Below are 17,106 nucleotides of genomic sequence, written 5' to 3' on the forward strand. Positions count from 1 at the left end.
TAGAATTAAATCTTGTGACATTACAGAAGTTGTAACAATGCCAATCAAATCTTGGAGCGGTGACCTTTTTTTATGGCCAGGTAGTGTAATAAGGTGATATATCGTGTAATATTGTGTTGGTATTATATTATTTTTCATCAGTCCCATTGAGAATGCGGCAGGTGTGTGCGCCACTCCAACACGGTAGGTGGCGGTATTGAGTCTTAAAGGCTCCACACGTCCAGGGAAGAGCAAGAATAAACGTCGCTACAATCCGTTTGTTAGGACGTTATCAACAGGAATGTAAGTAACTATTCCTTCCTCTAATCTAACTATTTTATCATGCTTATTCGCAGCAGGTATCTAGATTGTCCATATCTCTTAGCGCAGTTCTCTGCGGTGACTGGTGGAGTTACCTTAGTGATACTTGTTAGCCTAACAAGCTTCTCATGTGCTATCGGTTGCTACTTAGCTTTCATAGCTAGAAATAATGGCTCATGTCTGAAGCGGAGAAGCTGCAGATTTTATGGGAAGTTTAACGAGCTGACTGCGTGACCAGCTTGGTGGAAATATAACCCAAATAAAACAATGAACGATACTTAACTCAACCACTCTTACTAAAACGGTGGATACACTTGTGTCCTCTGTATTCTCTTATTTTATTGATAGTTTCACTCTTTACCTGGGAGGTGAGCAGCTGATGAGTCTACTAAAATACTATATTTTGTATGTGTGTGCACCAGCAGTCAAAATGTATAAGTATTTCTCGGGTGCAGGGAAACCTGGTTAGCTTCATATACAGCCATGCAGCCTCCCATGCATTAACAAAACCACCGTAGCCCCATAGTTCCCTACTACTCCTCATCAGGAAATACATTAGCACATAAGATACTTCTAGGAGGACACACATTGTTTAGATTTAGCCAGGTGGTCCCCACCTCTGAATTTAACATCAGAACAAGCAAATGCACTCCCTCTCAACCAGACCATCACCATCTATACTGATCCCCTCTCTCATTGCCAACATCCATTCATCTGCTCCCTCATGTGCTGCTACTACAGTTACACCATCTGCATTCAAAAGAATACAATAAAATAAAACAATATAAGAAAAAAAAATGTATGTATGTACCCACAGTAATTGGAAACTTGCTTCTCTCTAATATATAACCGCTTTCAGGGGCACTTTAATAATCTGGGTGTCTTAGTCGGACAAGGAGAAGTCTGATATTAGTTTACATACGCTTAAGTTGTCCAGTTAGAGTCAGATTAAGGTAGTAATTTGTTTATTTCACATGCATGTGAACGTGCTGAGTGACTTTTAACAACCCAGATATTAACCTTAACCTTTTTTATGCAGCATAGAAACAAACTTAATTGAAACGTTACAGTCTTGTGATTCACCCCATTCTTGTGGACTGAAGCACAACCCAAACATCCAAACAAAATTAATCTAACAAACTGTCTTGTGATTGTCCCCAAGAAATAATTGAATCAGTGTAGTATAGTATGTTCCTGCAAAGCTTCCACACAGAGTTTACTTTACAGGGTTAAGGCAAGGACAAGGGTTAAGTGAGTGTGTTGAGTTTTTTGTGCAGGAGGTGGCGAATTGAGCTGAGCTGTTCAATCACTGCAACACAAATTAGAGATGATGTTTGAATTCACAGAGGGTGATCACCAATTCCAAGTACACGGACTTCAGGCTCGTGCATTTGATAGTTTAGACTTGACAAGTCGAACTCTGAGGAAGGTCGTTCTATATTTGGAACAGCAGCGTACTCAATGACCCCTGAACAATACTCGGGTTACAAATCATGACGTTTCACATGATTAATGAAGTCAGATTAGACCTGGACCTATTAGCCTCAGTAGCTTATGAAAGTAGACAAAACCTAGATGCACGAATGAATGAATCGTAACAACAAAATGAAAAATAATTGGTTTTTATTGCACACGATGTGTAATTTAATCTAAATTATAAAATAATTTGTCATTATTAGTCATTATTCGGATTTATTTAGCAGTTTAGTTCAAGTCTTGACTAGTGGCTAAAGCATCAATGTTGATTAATGTGCATTGTCCCAAGTCAATAAGCTAATAATAATAATAAAAAGAAGGGACGCTATTAGTCCAAATAATCTTTTTGCTGTTATTTTATGTTGTATGTCTGTGTATTTGTTGCATCCTGGCTCATTTCACACATTGTTTAACAGTCATTTAATCCGTGTTTTTATCTCGCAGCATGGCGCTCAAGTCGGGAGAGGAGCGACTGAAAGAGATGGAGGCTGAGATGGCTCTGTGAGTACAACAAGTTTAAATAATCTGCTCACGGCAGTCGCAGATACACAAATGATACCAAGCAACAGAAGCATAGTCAGAAATCATGGAGACAGAATTAGTTGTAGTTGGATAGCTGGGAAAGAGGATGAAGATTAAGGAGCTGGTGAATCGTTCCAGGTGTTAAATATCAACTCTGTGTGTGTAGTTTTGAGCAGGAGGTTCTCGGTGGTCCGGTCTCGGGAAGCTCACCCATCATGGAGGCAGTACCTGTAGCTCTGGCTGTCCCAACACTTCCAGTAGTGCGACCCATTATCGGGACCAACACCTACAAACAGGTTTGTATGTTCTAAATGTAACGTGATACAGAAGCACAAGCTGAAGACAGAGCCACTGAAAACTGAATGTTTTTTCCACCCCTTCTCTTTCTTCTAACTCCAGGTCCAGCAGACGTTAGAAGCCAGAGCTGCCAGTTTTCTTGGTCCTCCACCACCGGCCTTCGTGGGTCCAGGTGAATGTAAACTCTCACATGTGTACAGCAACTTGTGCATTCATGACGATGCAAGAATTACGAGATAGTTTCTTACAGATTAAATGTTCATTAATCACATTATAGTAAACTTTCTTCTTTCTTTCTGTTTCTCATGAAAAAACTTGCTTGTGTTAATTCTAAGGGCGTAACAGCTGTGCTTTAATACTGGCTTTTAAAAAGACAAAGCAAGTTTATTCATATTGTATCATAAAAAATGAATGAGCAAGCCACAAATCTTCTGCTTTTCTGAAATGAAACTGCTCGTTGTCTGATGACATACAACATCATAGCATAACTGATTGTCTTAGAAAACTCAAACTTACCTTAAACTGGTTTATTCTAATGTCGTCACATTTACACTATTTTAACGAAGAGCTACCGCCAGAAATTTCATTGGTGATTCTTGACTAATTTATGCACAGTCTCACATTCTGCTGTCACCCTGTACCGTCCACATGTAATTACTTAGACTGACTGTGTGACTTGTGTCTACCTCAGTTCCTCCAGTACGTCCGCCCCCACCTCCCATGATGAGACCCGCTTTTGTTCCTCATATCCTGCAGAGACCGGGTAAGATTACCCCCTTGATTAGAATACTGGTTTAAAAAAAAAATAATAATAATAATAACAACTCCATATGAGCCGTATTCCCACCGGTCTAGTTTTACCTGGGGTTTAGTCATTTGTAATAGTTGTTACCAAAGAATTAGAAAATCCTGATTGCAAATGGGTTTTACAAATGAATAGTGATTGAAGATACTTCCAAAGTTGTGGCAAAATGGCTCAATGATATAAAAGAAAAAAAAAGTGAATGTATTGGAGCCTTGACTTCGATCCAAAAGAACGTTTGTGGGTGCCCACAACTTTAAGATTTAAAGGCAGTTCCAATAAGTTGACATCTGAACCTTTGTCTGACACTGTTGAATTTAAGTATTGGTCCTAACTTGACCTAAGATGGGGAATGTTTAGGATTCAAGGATTTTTTTTTTTGTCATTTGCAACCGTACAGAAGCATGAGATGAGATGAGATGGAACGAAATGATGTACTCAGATCCTGGATTATTTCCCATAATTAACCATAATTTACTTGGATCAAATTAGAAATATTTGTTTTATTTGTCTAAGCTAGAAGGAAACACTTAACATGGACTTTTCATGTGTTGTATATGTGTGAATTTTGCAACACTGTGTTGTCAGGTGGCCAGAGGCTACAGATGATGCGAGGTCCCCATATAGCACCTCCACTCCCCCGGCCTCCCCCGCCTCCTCCCATGATGCTGCCTCCCTCCCTTCAGGGCCAGATGCCTCAGGGTCCCTCTCAGGCCATGCAGCAGATGTCTTCTGCACCTCAGGTCAGAATAAAACTTTTCTTTTTTATCTGAACTAGGGCTGGGCGGTACGACCACAAATGTGTATCACTGTATTTTTTTATTATTTTTTTCATGCATAATCACGTTGACAACATTTTCTACTAGTTGAGAGAGGAATTAATGCAGTAGATTGACTAAGGATGGACTATTTTACTGTGATGATGAGGAAATATTGTAGAATAATCCCACATTAGTAGTAAAACAGATTTGCAGACATTTACAGCTTGGAGATAAAACAGCAAAAAAGAGAGTTACATGTTATTAAGATGAAATAAAGAAACAGAGACAAGTACAGTTTCATTTATTTTGACATATTTATTCTTTTTAAACATATTTAAACTGCTGTGTCTGTTATGTAAATAGTAGTGCAAACAACTACCGTAATAACTGTAGTCTACGCGCAACATTTTTTTTCTCATTAATAAAAAGTTAAAATTGGGGACATTTTCTGGGACAGCTTTAGCCGGGGGACAGGTCATCCAAAACAGGGACTGTCCCCAGAAATCAGGGACATCTGGACCTTTCCATCTTCACCTCTGATGCTGTGTAATCAAATCCACTGGTATCCCGGTCTATTAATAATTCATATCACAGTGGAAAAATATACCAGTACTTGGTACCACCCAGCCCTGATCTAAACATAAAATGTTTTAAGCTAACGTGTCTTCTATTGCTGACGTTTTCTCCTCCAGATTTCAGATATGGGTTCAACAGTGTCGTCAGCACCGAGAATGGGGCCTTCACCTTCCATCAAACCAACGCCCTCCATCATCCAAGCAGCACCCACTGTGTACTCGGCCCCTCCTGCCCCCTCTGGACATAAGAGGAATGATCGGATTCAGAGACAAGCCAGAATGGTACGTGCAGTTTCATCTGTGTGTGTGTGGAAGAACTGAAGTTTATGTTGTGTTTGTGTGTGTGTGTAGTGATCCACTGAGCTGGAGCCTGAATGTCTCTCGTGTTATTTTCCAGGAAGAACTTGCTGCGCGGGTCGCAGAGCAGCAGGCGGCAGTGATCGCAGCAGGTCTACTGGACAAGAAGGAGAGTGAAGACAGCGGCGCTGTCATTGGACCAAGCATGCCCGAGCTGGAGCCCCCCCACACTGAGGTGCACACGGATGGATGGATGTAATTTACTGTGTTACAGCAGCAGCAGCATCACAAACCATAGTCTGTGCATAACCACGTGTCTGTGTTTCAGCCTGTGGAGAGCGCTACCGAGGACAAAAAGAAATCTAAGTCTGAGAAGGTGAAGAAGTGTATCCGCACAGCAGCAGGAACCAGCTGGGAGGATCCGAGTCTGTTGGAGTGGGAATCAGGTACAAACGGATGCAGAGAAATGAGCTGAGAAAAGGTCGTTTTCTAAAGCCGCTGTAGATATTAGGGATGATTTAAAATGATTGAACTGGATTGGTTTTAACCCAAGATACAAACAACCATCTCTTTGCGACATTAACTTTTACAGACTTATTACAGTCCAATGGTGCACTTGTGATCTAGGGGAATAAAAGTAAGATAAGAGAAGTTATTGAATCTCTAGGAGAGAACGTTTAGTTTGGTTAGGAGCGGATTGGGACTCTGATACTAAATATTAATATATCTGACATCTGATTCACGGGGCTAAAAGACTTGATCTGGACGTCTCTCATGGATTTAACTTAAGATCAACTTATTTATATGGTACCATTAAAAACAAATGAGTGCCACTTTGACCAAAATACATATAGAAAGTGAAACAAGAAAAAGGACGTGGAGACTAATGCACTGTAAAAAGGTTAAGTTAAAATAATAAAAAGATCAATGTCATAAAAAACATCAATAAAATAGAAAAAATTTATTACGGCGTAATCATTGGTCACAAGTCATTTTGTTGTCAGTCACTGACATATTAACCAGAACTCTGAACTGTGAATGTGAGGATGTGTTTATATGTGGAAGTAGAATATTATATGTTTGTGTTGGTGTTTTTGGGTAGATTTAAAGCTTTTATTTTGGTCATGTCAAAATCAACAAAAACATTTTTTAATTTTTTTTTAAAAAGCTAAAAAGTCTAATAGTCATTGTAAGTTAAATATTTATTTTTTTTAATGAATTAATTTGACTGTTTTATTCTCATGTTTGTTTACATCCTGCTTACTCTCCTTGTTGCAGATGATTTCCGTATTTTCTGTGGTGATCTGGGTAATGAAGTCAACGACGACATACTGGCCAGAGCCTTCAGCAGATACCCATCTTTCCTCAAAGCCAAGGTCGGCCTCTTATTCTCTCGGGTTTATTAGATAAGCTTCTGTAATAACCTTAACCCAGTATTTTGGGGTCAATATATATATATATAAAAAGAAGCGACATATTTCAAGGAATGTGCTTATTTATTTATTAATTCATGTATACTTCCTTTTTTAAATTTAAATATACAACATCTGCTTCCGTGTTCTCATAATATTCAGGCACTAGTCAAGAGACATTCAACAGTTAGTACAATTCAAGTAAACTCCAAGTACGACAGTAAAATGTGAGTCATTCTGGAGGGAACCAACAAAACACATTACAGCAGACAATGGGGTTCAGGTATTAGTCAAAATAATAATAAATAATGTCCAGTTGAGTTCACTGGGTGCTTCAAAGACTCTGCACAAACCGGTCCTGTCACAGAGGTTTGACCAGAACTCAAAGCTGCTCTACTAGCTTTCAAACTGGTAAATGTCGAGATGTCAGGACGTCTTTCACCATCTTAGTCTTGAGAAACTGAGACTAAAAATAAACGGCTCCTTGGCCACATTTCCAAAAGTTCATCGACTGTATAAAAGACGAGCTCCTCGCTGCCTCATCTGATTTACACAACAGCTTTTGCTTCTAATCTTCTCTGTAAAACATTATCATTTAACTTCACATTTTGTTATCACTGTTGTATGTTTGTAAATGCCCTTTAGCAAAAACCAGTAGAAGTATGTTATAGTTATAATATGGTAAATGGACAGAAGAGATGCTGAGATGTCCTGTGTTTCACATGTGGTGGTTAATTTTATTATTTTGGTCCTCAGGTGGTGAGAGATAAACGGACCGGAAAAACCAAAGGCTACGGCTTCGTCAGCTTCAAAGATCCAAACGACTACGTCAGAGCCATGAGAGAGATGAACGGTCAGTCTCTGTCGTTTTTCTTTGGGGTTTTATAGTGTCATATTATTAGGATGTGAACGTGCTCCTCACATCCCTCTGGGTCTCTCTGTGTTTCTCCAGGGAAGTATGTGGGCAGTCGTCCGATCAAACTGAGGAAGAGCATGTGGAAGGACCGCAACATGGAAGTGGTTCGCAAGAAACAGAAAGAGAAGAAGAAACTAGGCCTCAGATAGTGTCGAGACCTGTGGGGTTTACTGTGTATTTTTACTGTCGTGTGACATTGATCAATTGTTGGGTTTGTTTCTGTCCTCAAATAAAAATATAATTTCCCAAGTAGTTGATTTTGTTGTTGATTTTTTTTCACCCTTAGTATTGACGTCAAAATCCATTTCCCGTCAGCTCCTTTGCAGCCGTCCGTCCACTAAAGATGACATCATTCACCGACACGCCGTCGAAGGAGGAGCCAGTCAGAGACAGCGGCAGATTGTTCTTCTTTATAAAGCCGCGCATTGAATCTGAAAAAGTGCACAGACACCTTGAAATGGCTTTTCCTTACACCTTGGGAATGAATATTTTTAGATTCAGAGTGGAGTCGGTACTGACCTACTTGCTGATAGTGTCCTTTGTAATACTGAGGTATACAATCCTGATGAGAAAAAAAATTATAAAAGTCAAAAATTAAATAACAATCTTTGGGATTGTATGTAATTAGTAACTGGTTTGGAATAAAACCACGAGTACAGACCTTGAGTACAGACACTCGACTCCACCCGGGTGCAGCAGCGACTCCCAGGTGACGGCTGACGGCCTCCGTGGCTCTGGCTAAAAGACTCTCCACTGTTACTGACTCTGGGGATCCAAACGCTTCTTCAAACCAGGCCCCACCCATCATCACCTGAAAGACATGGACATGAGCATAAATAAATACAATAAAAAGAAACTGATCAGAAATGCCTTAAAGCTGCAACAAACATTTAATGAAGATGAAGAACCAGGGGCGTCACTAGGTTTTAAGGACACAGGAGGCTGAGCCCCCAGGAGATGAACAGGATGTGAGCAAACGTAGCTGACAAAGACTGAGAATTTATTTATTGTTATTATTTCAGTCTGTTTTTAGATACATTGTAACAACAAACAAAAGTTTCATAGAGGTATGACTTTCACTCACAACACTATAATAGTGAAGAATCTCAAATATTTTTAAATTGCACAGATTACATGTGACTAAAATGGTTGTAATTTCAAACCCTGAAAAATATTACTTAGATTTATCATATCATCTATCATATTTAAGTGATCATATATGATCATTTATTTAAACACTATATTCTGTTTATCTGGTTGTATATTTGCAAAAATAAATGAATAAATAATGATCATGCAGCAATAGTCTGACTATTTATAAAGCCTAAAATATAATGTATATGTGCATAATATATGAAAATGTTAACATTTCACAAACTGTCCTTTTACAAAACATTTTATGAGTTATTTACTGAAACAGTACATGGGGACAAATTGGAATAGCAGTTACTTTTATTTAAAAAAAAAAAAGTCTTCTGTGTCATTTTCGCACTTTGCAAATTCATTCTTCGGACCAGATTCAACCCTGTTTGACTCCCCTGATCTAAATAAATAAATAAGTAAATACATAAATCATGGTGAAATGTTTACTCTGTTGTTACCATAAAACCATCTCCAGCAAAGTGGTGCTTGACATTTACATTCTTTAACTGGCCTTGGTCTCGGCCTCATGTTACCCTCCAGGCTCCAGCTCAACCCCACAACACAAACGTCACAGTCGGAGCATTTCCCTCCAAACTCCGATGACTTTCACCCGACGTTAGTGTTTGTGCATTAAATCTGATGAACAACAGACCGTGCATCACCCTGTCAGAGGCTTTGTTAATCTGGTGTGTGAATAAAACAGGTGAAAAAAGCTTAACTGCAGATAGTTTACTTTTGCAATCACGAGTCGTGCATATTCATTCTTTGATACTGTGCAAAGGCACAGGATGAATTTACAAAGTGCAAAACTTACACTGAAGACATTAACTGCAATATTTCCAATAAATGATACTCCAATGGTTCAATAATGCAACACTGAGATCTAGAATTAAACAGAAGTGTCACTTCTTTTTCTTCAGAAATGTCCTGTTGCTCATTGTTTTGTAATCGTGCAGTTCATTAAATGTTAAGACTTTTATAATGTTCTTATTCACACTAAAACAAAGGGAAACATGTGGAGCTCAAACTGAACTAAAATGAGTTTGACAACCCTGTCTTAAAGCTAGCTATGCAGCAGAATTTGCATGTAAATCTTATTTAGATTGATGCTTATGAATAAATATAATTAAGTGGTAAGACAAGTCTCACATGTCTCAGGAAGAAGTTCAACTTCCTAGCTCCATTTTTTTTTTTTTTTTAAGGATCTATTCATGAAATATTCCCTAATTTTTCACAAAAGTTAGATTCATTTTATACAAGTCCCCATATATATATTTTTTTTTGTTTAATGAGACATTTTATAGTTGGAAATAAAAGAAAAATACTATAATTTACATGTATTGAAGTATTTTTTGTATTATATTGGGTGGAACATAGCCAACATAAGTGATGGTGCTACTAATCATATTACTATTATTCTCCTCATCCCTACCACCAGTGTCATCCAGGAGTTTCCTCATACTACGCCCAACCCAACCCTTCCAATCACCAAAGACTTATTAATAAAATATTTATTGATCACTAGGAAGGAAGTAAAACACTATTTCTTTAAGATTAGTAGTGAGTGAGTGTGTGTGTGAGAGAGTGTACCGTCAGTCTAGTGGTCTGTCCGTCTGGTCTATTGTGCTGAGGGAAGGGGACAGAGTCATAGACCACTCCTAGTAACCCCCGGTCCTCTGATGAAGGAACAAGGTGACCGAAACCCTGACAACACACAAACACAGGGACGCTCAACAACTTCTCACAGCTCGTATAGGATCCAGAGTGCAGTGCTTTTTTGTGTGTGTTGTAACGTAGTCCTCACCGTTACAGGCAGGATGAGGCCGTCATACTCCAGATTCACCACGGCAACGGTTACTGTCGAGATGTCCTGCAGCTGCTGGATAAGAGGTTGACAGGAGGGGGGCAGGACTGAAGAAAGGGCTGAGAAGAAGAAGAAGAAGAAGAAGAAGAAGAAGAAGAAGAAGAAGAAGAAGAAGAAGAAGAAGGGAAGGTAAAAGACTGTAAATAAACATCGATGGTGAAACAGCTCCTCAAAAGTGAAGCCAAAGCAAGTAGAGCTCCCTCTGGTGGACTGGCTGGAGTATAGCTCATAAGCTCCGCCTCCTCCATGTTAGTGGGTGGGACTAAAACACTAAAATAATTATTTTCTGTCATTTTAGGTAGTTAATATTCCCAAACATGAACTGATGCTGGAATATTGTTTGTTTTCCTACATGTAGCTTTGATTGCATTAGATTATCTGGGGACATAGTGTATGAGTGTATGAGTTTAACATGGGTGATAAGTTTTCATCTTGGTGGATTGTCTTCATTTATGACGTATTTGTAATATTTGTATGTATGTTTTTTATATTTGTGTCTGGGCCTTTTCAAAAAGCTTCAGTCCAGTTCATTAACACTTGCCTTTAGCTGGAAGTGCAGAGATGATGTGGTCAGCTGATATGGCTCCGTCCTCCATATGGATCTATGCACAGTTACACAAATGGATTTTGAAAGCTGCTAAATAACAATATGATTGTGAACTTTTCAGGATGTTTTTTTATTATTATTATTATTATTTTACTTCTTTTGAACTCAAAACTGCAGAGGTATCACAGATGTGGAACCATAACACGTTTATTCCTTGACTTTATTTCAGCTACTTACTAATGATTGTACCAATTAAACTGGTTGAACTGTCAGTTCATCCATATGAAAGTTGATTACAATCCATCCAATAGTGTGTCTGAAACATTTCATTCTTAATTATTTGTGTATGTTAACGAGTTATGACAACGTCCACACACACGTCTCCTTCACTAACCTTCCACCCAGATGTCGAAGGGTTAATCTGTTTGACGTGTGCGTCTCTGTGAAGCTCCACTTTGCCGCTCTGCTGCAGGTAGTCGGAGATGGATCCTGGGAAGGATCCCACTCCGCTCCTCAGGGACCACATCGCCCACGACTCTTTAACAGACCTCTGAGCCAGAGGACCCGGGGAGATCACCGGAGTTGGACCTGTAGGTTTACAAAGCACACAGTGTAAGTCTAGTGTTAACACACAGATTGCAGACAACGTGAATTAACAGATGTCACAGAGACATAGTGGAAATATGTAAATTTATTGTTCAGGCTAATGCTACAGTGTGTTACAAATCCAACTGGGTCCTGTGGTGTAAAGACCATCACACATTGACTGTGGTTCTAGCACACATACAGCATTCTTGTTAGTGTCTTTGTGGCACTGTTGCAGCAAATTCAACTGTAGTTAGAGTTTCTTGAAGACATTTCGTCCCAGTAGCTTCTTCAGTTATTAAAAAAAAGCATAAAACTCCATGAAATGAAAACAGGTTGCTGCTGCTTCAGTGTTACTAAATTGTTACTGTAGGTGTCGTTCACCAGCAGCCGCAACACAAGAACCTGTGTGCAGAGGACTCACGCTTTCGAGCATATTTATTCAAAGAGCAAAACACCGGAAAATGTTTAAGTTAATCTTCCTACACAGACGTCTGGAACCAGACTAATGAACCAGCGCACATCTGTAACACAAGTATGAACAGTGTGGCCACTGCTGTTGTGTACCTGAGCCCAGTAGCATCCCCAGAATCAAGGAACCTCTGCGCTGCTCCGCGTTGTAGAAAGGAGGAAAACAGGAGCGCACACTTAACTTCCTGCAGTCGCCCGCAAACACACCACGACACAAGCTGTCCACAGCTATGTCTGCAAACTGCACACACACGGGAGAAGAAGAAAATACAAATGAAGAACTGCAAATAATGTAGCCTCAGGTCATTATTGTTCATTTAATGTCTAAAACTAATATTTGCATGACATTTCTAAACTGCAAAAAGGTAAAAGGTCACTGTAATCACACCTCCAGCTCATACCAGCTGTGCAGAGATTCCTTCTAAGGACGAGATGGACTTCATGATAAGCAGTGGATTTATTCACATTCAGAAGGAAAGACAGAAAATATTTTTACTGAATCCCTTGTCAGTAAAAATGTGTTGTAAAGCTCAGTGGATACTGAGCTGACTGTTAGTCTGCCTGACTGTTTCAGGAGGACGACAGAAAATCAAGAACTGAGGAAATATGTCAAAAAGTTCATAGCTGAACAAAATTTTAATTTATTCTGAAGCAAATAAGAATTAAATGAAACTAACAATGATGTGACTGAACACTGCTGGTGGTTTTAATGTTGTGGCGGATTGTACGTACATACTGGACAACGTTAAAAAGGAATTTCTCCTCACCTCTTTTCCTAACCTCCTAGAAACAAACGAGTGGATGGACTCGTCGTCCTCTTTGCTTTTTTTCACCAGTATTTCACCAGCAAAACTCAACAGCAGAGGACGAGAGAAGGGTGGGACCGTCCGCAAAAGTCCACTGTAACAAGGACATGACGCACATGAAGAAATGGAAACTGAAACATCAGCAGTTAATGTCGTAAACATATTATTCTCATAATGTGATAATTCCCTCTGAGCTTTTGAAAACCGTCCTTTTGTAATAAATCACATTTGTATTACTTTTCTACAGATAGTGTCTAGAGTCCTTCACAGTTGAATGAAAATACATTCAGCCACAATAAACATGACCATAATGTTTATCTTTACCAAGAGAGATGTTTCATATATGATGTTTATATGATCGCCTGAATTAATCTATAAGACAAAGTGAAACAAGTTTTTGCAACGTAATTCAACAACCTGGCACCAATTTAAGAGTAATAACAACAACATGATAAAGACTGTTTCATATGAATGTATGTAAAATAACGGGGATGGTGCCACAGCATCAGTTTAGGAACCATTTTGGTCGTATATTACTATTACTGCCAGTCAGCAGGATGACAGCTGATTTACTCTGGTATCTTATTTTAATTCATTTATTTTATTTTTGAGAGCTTCCACACCTTTTGCTGATAATATTCATTTAAGTATCAAAGCCCTGCTTGTTAACATTAAGCATTAAGTATTGTATGATTGTCATGCACCAAGTAAAACTTCGATAAAAAAGAGTGATGGCAAATGGACGCATCTGAAGAAAAATAAAGAAATATAAACATCACTCTGCCACACCTTATCGACGTGGGCATCTTGTGGAGCTGTTCGTTGACGTATAGATATCTGTTCTTGGCTGCAACGTGGCTGTAGGTGATGGGCAGAATGTCCCCCCCAAGACCCAGGTCGTCCACCTAGAGAAACAGCAAACATTAACACTAACACCACGATAAAACACCGCCCTGGCTAAATCTTCACCAGGCTGACAGGACTCACCATGTTGAGTGTGTTGCGTCCCACCGCCCCCGCAGGTCGGATACTCCTGGGTCCATGTTCAAACACGGCTCCATCGGACCTCCTGGTCGACCACAGCCAGCCTCCAAAACGACTGCTGGACTCCAACAAAATGATCTGTTTGGATCGATTGATTTATTTAATAAAACATGATAGATGCCCCCATAAATAAAAGATAAATGTAGGAGAATGTAGCTCTGTAGTTCATATATGCAGCTGTATTAGCTTTAACCAAACAAACCATGAAGGGAAGTAAAATAAATAAAAGCTTTAGATTAGAAATGCTGTTATTATATCTTTTAATATTCTGTACGTACCTAGTTGTAAAAACCTTGTGTGGGCTAAATAAAGGATTATCTTATCATGTCTTAGTTTATTGCTAAGTTTACTTTTGTCGGGAGACACCATCCTCTTTATGTTACTATGGTGTTTAAACCTTTCCCACTAGAGTGCAGCGCTACAGCAGCTTTTTAAATGAAAGTGATTAGAGAACCAAAGTTAATATTCAGCTCATTTTAAATGTATTTTTTGAAGTTTGAATGTCCCAAATCTCTGTCCATTATAAATATTACTATTTTATAACTTATCATAGTTTATATTAATTTAACATAGGGAGGAGGGTGGGATTTAATAATAATAAGCTTCTTCCTTCTCCTTTTAACATAAAAATATGTTACGTTTCGTTGTTTTTTACTTTGCGTTGTTGTCTTATGATTATTGTCGTTTGTTTTCTTCTTTCTTTTGTTCTGTTTTCAGATGAAGTTTCATTCATTCATTCATTCATTCATGTCTCTACATGTATGTTCACCCCTTCTCTACTTTCTTCGCTCTCTTTTTCTGTCTCTACCCGGCCGACCTCAATCAGAATCTGCTCAAGGTTTCTTCCTGTTAAAGGGGAGTTTTTTCCTTGTCTCCTTAGTGCAGAGGTTACGTTCAGGGGACACATCGAGCCCACCTTGATCTGAAGAGGGCCGGACCAGTAACAAAACACCATAATAATCTATACATTTGTTTTAGTGCACAGAAGGACAGAAGTTAATTGGTAAAATGTTTAATAAACTATCATTAAAGAAAGTGCGATTTGGGCACATTACTGCCATCTGCTGTTTAGTCTTGGGTCTAAGTTTTGCATTCTTTCCACTTCTCTTACTAAAACAAATTGCGGCAAACAGTTATTTTCCACTGAAAAATTGCACTCTTCTATGTAATTTTTGTAGACTGCAAATAGTTTGTGTGGGCCAACTTACACCCCCTGACGGGCCACTTTTGGCCCACAGGCCCTATGTTTTAGCCTTAGTGTTTGCTCCAGTTGAGTGTCTTAATCTCTGGGTTTTGCAAAGCATCTTGAGACAATTTGTTTTGTTATTAACATTATATAAATACAACAGATTTAAAGTTTTTAGTTAGTCCTCGCGTCTTTACAAGGGTTAGGACTTGGTTTTAGGGTAAAGGTCACAGCTAGGACATGGTAAGGGTAATGGCCACTTAGCAGAGATGGTAAGGGCCCTGAGAATGCATTGTGTCAGTGGATGTCCTCACAGATATAGCCATGCAATACAAACATGTGTGTGTGTGTGTGTGTGTGTGTGTGTGTGTTACCTTGGTAACCTGCGGGCTCTTGCACAGGTAGTAAGATGCAGCCAGACCTCCGATACCTCCTCCGAGGACTGCAATCGTTCTCATTGGCTAACGAAAAAACAGCAATAACAACACACGTTGAATCAGTACATTAAGAGGTAAACGTGTAGCAGATGCGCTGTAGCAGGGTGTGTCTGGAAAATAAAGCCTGTTGTCAATGATATGGGAAAACAGTTAGTTTATCAGTCTCCTTCTGTCAACCAGCAAGTTGTCCTTCCAACCGTCCTTCTTTATAGCTTTGCTCTATATCATTATACATAAATCACAAAATAGTATATGCGCTTGCTAATGAACCAAGGATGTTTTATCTCCTGTTTGCACAGTGGAGATGCATAGCGACCATGTTAATCTCTATTGTACGACAGGCCACAAGTATACAACTACCTGAATTTCCACATTCTTACAAAAAGATATTTCCTCATCGCCGCTTTAAAGGGGAATTTATTTTTCCTTAATCAAATAGGCCCCAGGTGTCAAACATAAGTCCCGCAGCCCAAAAACAGGCCGCCAAAGTGTCTAATCCAGCCGGCAGGGTGAATATGCAAAGTGCAAAAATAACATAATAACAAGAAATTAAGCACAATTTTGCAATTAACTGCCATTGCAAGGGAAGTTACACTTCTTTTCCTTAAGAAATATCCCATTGTTCATTTCACTGAACATACTTATTTGCACTAGAACAAGGGGATACATTTGGAGTTATTTATAGGTTAATTGTCTTAGATCAAACTGGGATGAATGTGGCCCCTGAACTAAAAATGAGTTTGACACATATCCAGCATAGTCAGCTTTTTATACTTATTAATATATCAGTAGCAGTGCAGCAGCACGTTCACTTTGGATTTAAAAGCTCCACTTCCTGTTTAATATGCAATATGTTATAATATGTTGTAGCAGTAGTTGCAGTTCCAGTAAATTATTGTGTGGATCTTGTCATCATGTAACACATCTTAAAATTAACTAGAGTTCACCAGGCGACCTGAAAAAACGCGTTAGACTGCTATGCTACACAAGAAAAAGCTACACACTGTCTCGGTCCAGGAACAATTCAGGTGTGCATTAACGCACAAAAAGGTGAGACACAACTTTTTAGGACGCGGACACACATGTAGTCTCCGCTTGGAGGACACAGCCAACAGCAGCGAGCAGACTTCTACAATTAAACTATATAACTCCACGCTCATGTCGATTTACGCGCTTACATTTTTAATTCATATTTACCTTCAAATAAGACGCAACAATGACTCATGAGAATGTGTGTTCCGTCTGTCTGTCACTCGTTTTTTTTTAATCTTTCTTCCTTTTCGTAACGCTGCTCCTTCTCCTTCGCTTGTTGTTTTAATGGCGGTTGGGAAATCAGCTTAAAGGCTCATTACCGCCACCAACTGGAAATGGAGTGTAGAGCATCAAATTAAACGGGGGGGAAAAAATAAAATAAAAGTTAAAACATGCCACGTTCATTTACATGTACTGGAAGAATATATCATGAAGTACCCCTTATTATCTGGCGCCTTTTCTTAAATCTTCTTGAAAATACACACCCAGGACCATGCAATTACCCCTAACTCATCCCATAAGGGTGTTCTATGTTAACTTGAATAACTGATAATAGATGTTTTTTTGTGCCATAAATGTGTCTGCAGGGGTGTCAAACCGGGGGCCAAAGGGTCCAATCTGGCCCGTGGGATG

The 17,106-nt window shown here is 39.1% G+C and overlaps 2 protein-coding genes across 2 annotated transcripts; one reads left to right on the plus strand and one right to left on the minus strand.

Annotated features, from left to right (window-relative positions):
* Nucleotides 1-224: 224 nt before the first annotated feature.
* On the plus strand, nucleotides 225-7,610 carry rbm42 (RNA binding motif protein 42). The gene is made up of 12 exons (XM_047599475.1): nucleotides 225-282; nucleotides 2,221-2,277; nucleotides 2,465-2,594; nucleotides 2,698-2,767; nucleotides 3,287-3,358; nucleotides 3,986-4,140; nucleotides 4,851-5,015; nucleotides 5,131-5,265; nucleotides 5,359-5,476; nucleotides 6,309-6,406; nucleotides 7,199-7,295; nucleotides 7,395-7,610. The coding sequence occupies exons 2-12, from the start codon at nucleotides 2,222-2,224 to the stop codon at nucleotides 7,505-7,507; spliced, it is 1,209 nt and encodes a 402-aa protein (XP_047455431.1). The 5' UTR covers nucleotides 225-282; nucleotide 2,221; the 3' UTR covers nucleotides 7,508-7,610.
* ppox (protoporphyrinogen oxidase) lies at nucleotides 6,518-16,788 on the minus strand. Its single transcript, XM_047599474.1, has 13 exons — nucleotides 16,639-16,788; nucleotides 15,379-15,465; nucleotides 13,762-13,896; nucleotides 13,564-13,679; nucleotides 12,736-12,868; nucleotides 12,065-12,209; nucleotides 11,307-11,500; nucleotides 10,907-10,967; nucleotides 10,306-10,424; nucleotides 10,092-10,205; nucleotides 8,020-8,169; nucleotides 7,878-7,920; nucleotides 6,518-7,789 (listed from the first exon to the last, which is right to left on the minus strand). The coding sequence occupies exons 2-13, from the start codon at nucleotides 15,460-15,462 to the stop codon at nucleotides 7,653-7,655; spliced, it is 1,431 nt and encodes a 476-aa protein (XP_047455430.1). The 5' UTR covers nucleotides 15,463-15,465; nucleotides 16,639-16,788; the 3' UTR covers nucleotides 6,518-7,652.
* Nucleotides 16,789-17,106: the final 318 nt, after the last annotated feature.

This window comes from Mugil cephalus, chromosome 11 (assembly GCF_022458985.1).
Source record: "Mugil cephalus isolate CIBA_MC_2020 chromosome 11, CIBA_Mcephalus_1.1, whole genome shotgun sequence".
Taxonomy (NCBI): Eukaryota; Metazoa; Chordata; class Actinopteri; order Mugiliformes; family Mugilidae; genus Mugil; species Mugil cephalus.

Bases quoted from the DNA above. Each gene is read 5' to 3' on its own strand.
- rbm42 (XM_047599475.1), top strand. From the start codon at position 2,222: ATGGCGCTCAAGTCGGGAGAGGAGCGACTGAAAGAGATGGAGGCTGAG. The intron at 2,278-2,464 runs GTGAGTACAACA...CTGTGTGTGTAG, and splicing joins ATGGAGGCTGAGATGGCTCT to TTTTGAGCAGGAGGTTCTCG. The intron at 4,141-4,850 runs GTCAGAATAAAA...TTTCTCCTCCAG, and splicing joins AGATGTCTTCTGCACCTCAG to ATTTCAGATATGGGTTCAAC.
- ppox (XM_047599474.1), bottom strand. From the start codon at position 15,462: ATGAGAACGATTGCAGTCCTCGGAGGAGGTATCGGAGGTCTGGCTGCA. The intron at 10,425-10,906 runs GCAAGTGTTAAT...TCTTCTTCTCAG, and splicing joins CTCTGCACTTCCAGCTAAAG to CCCTTTCTTCAGTCCTGCCC. The intron at 8,170-10,091 runs GTACACTCTCTC...CATGTCTTTCAG, and splicing joins GACAGACCACTAGACTGACG to GTGATGATGGGTGGGGCCTG.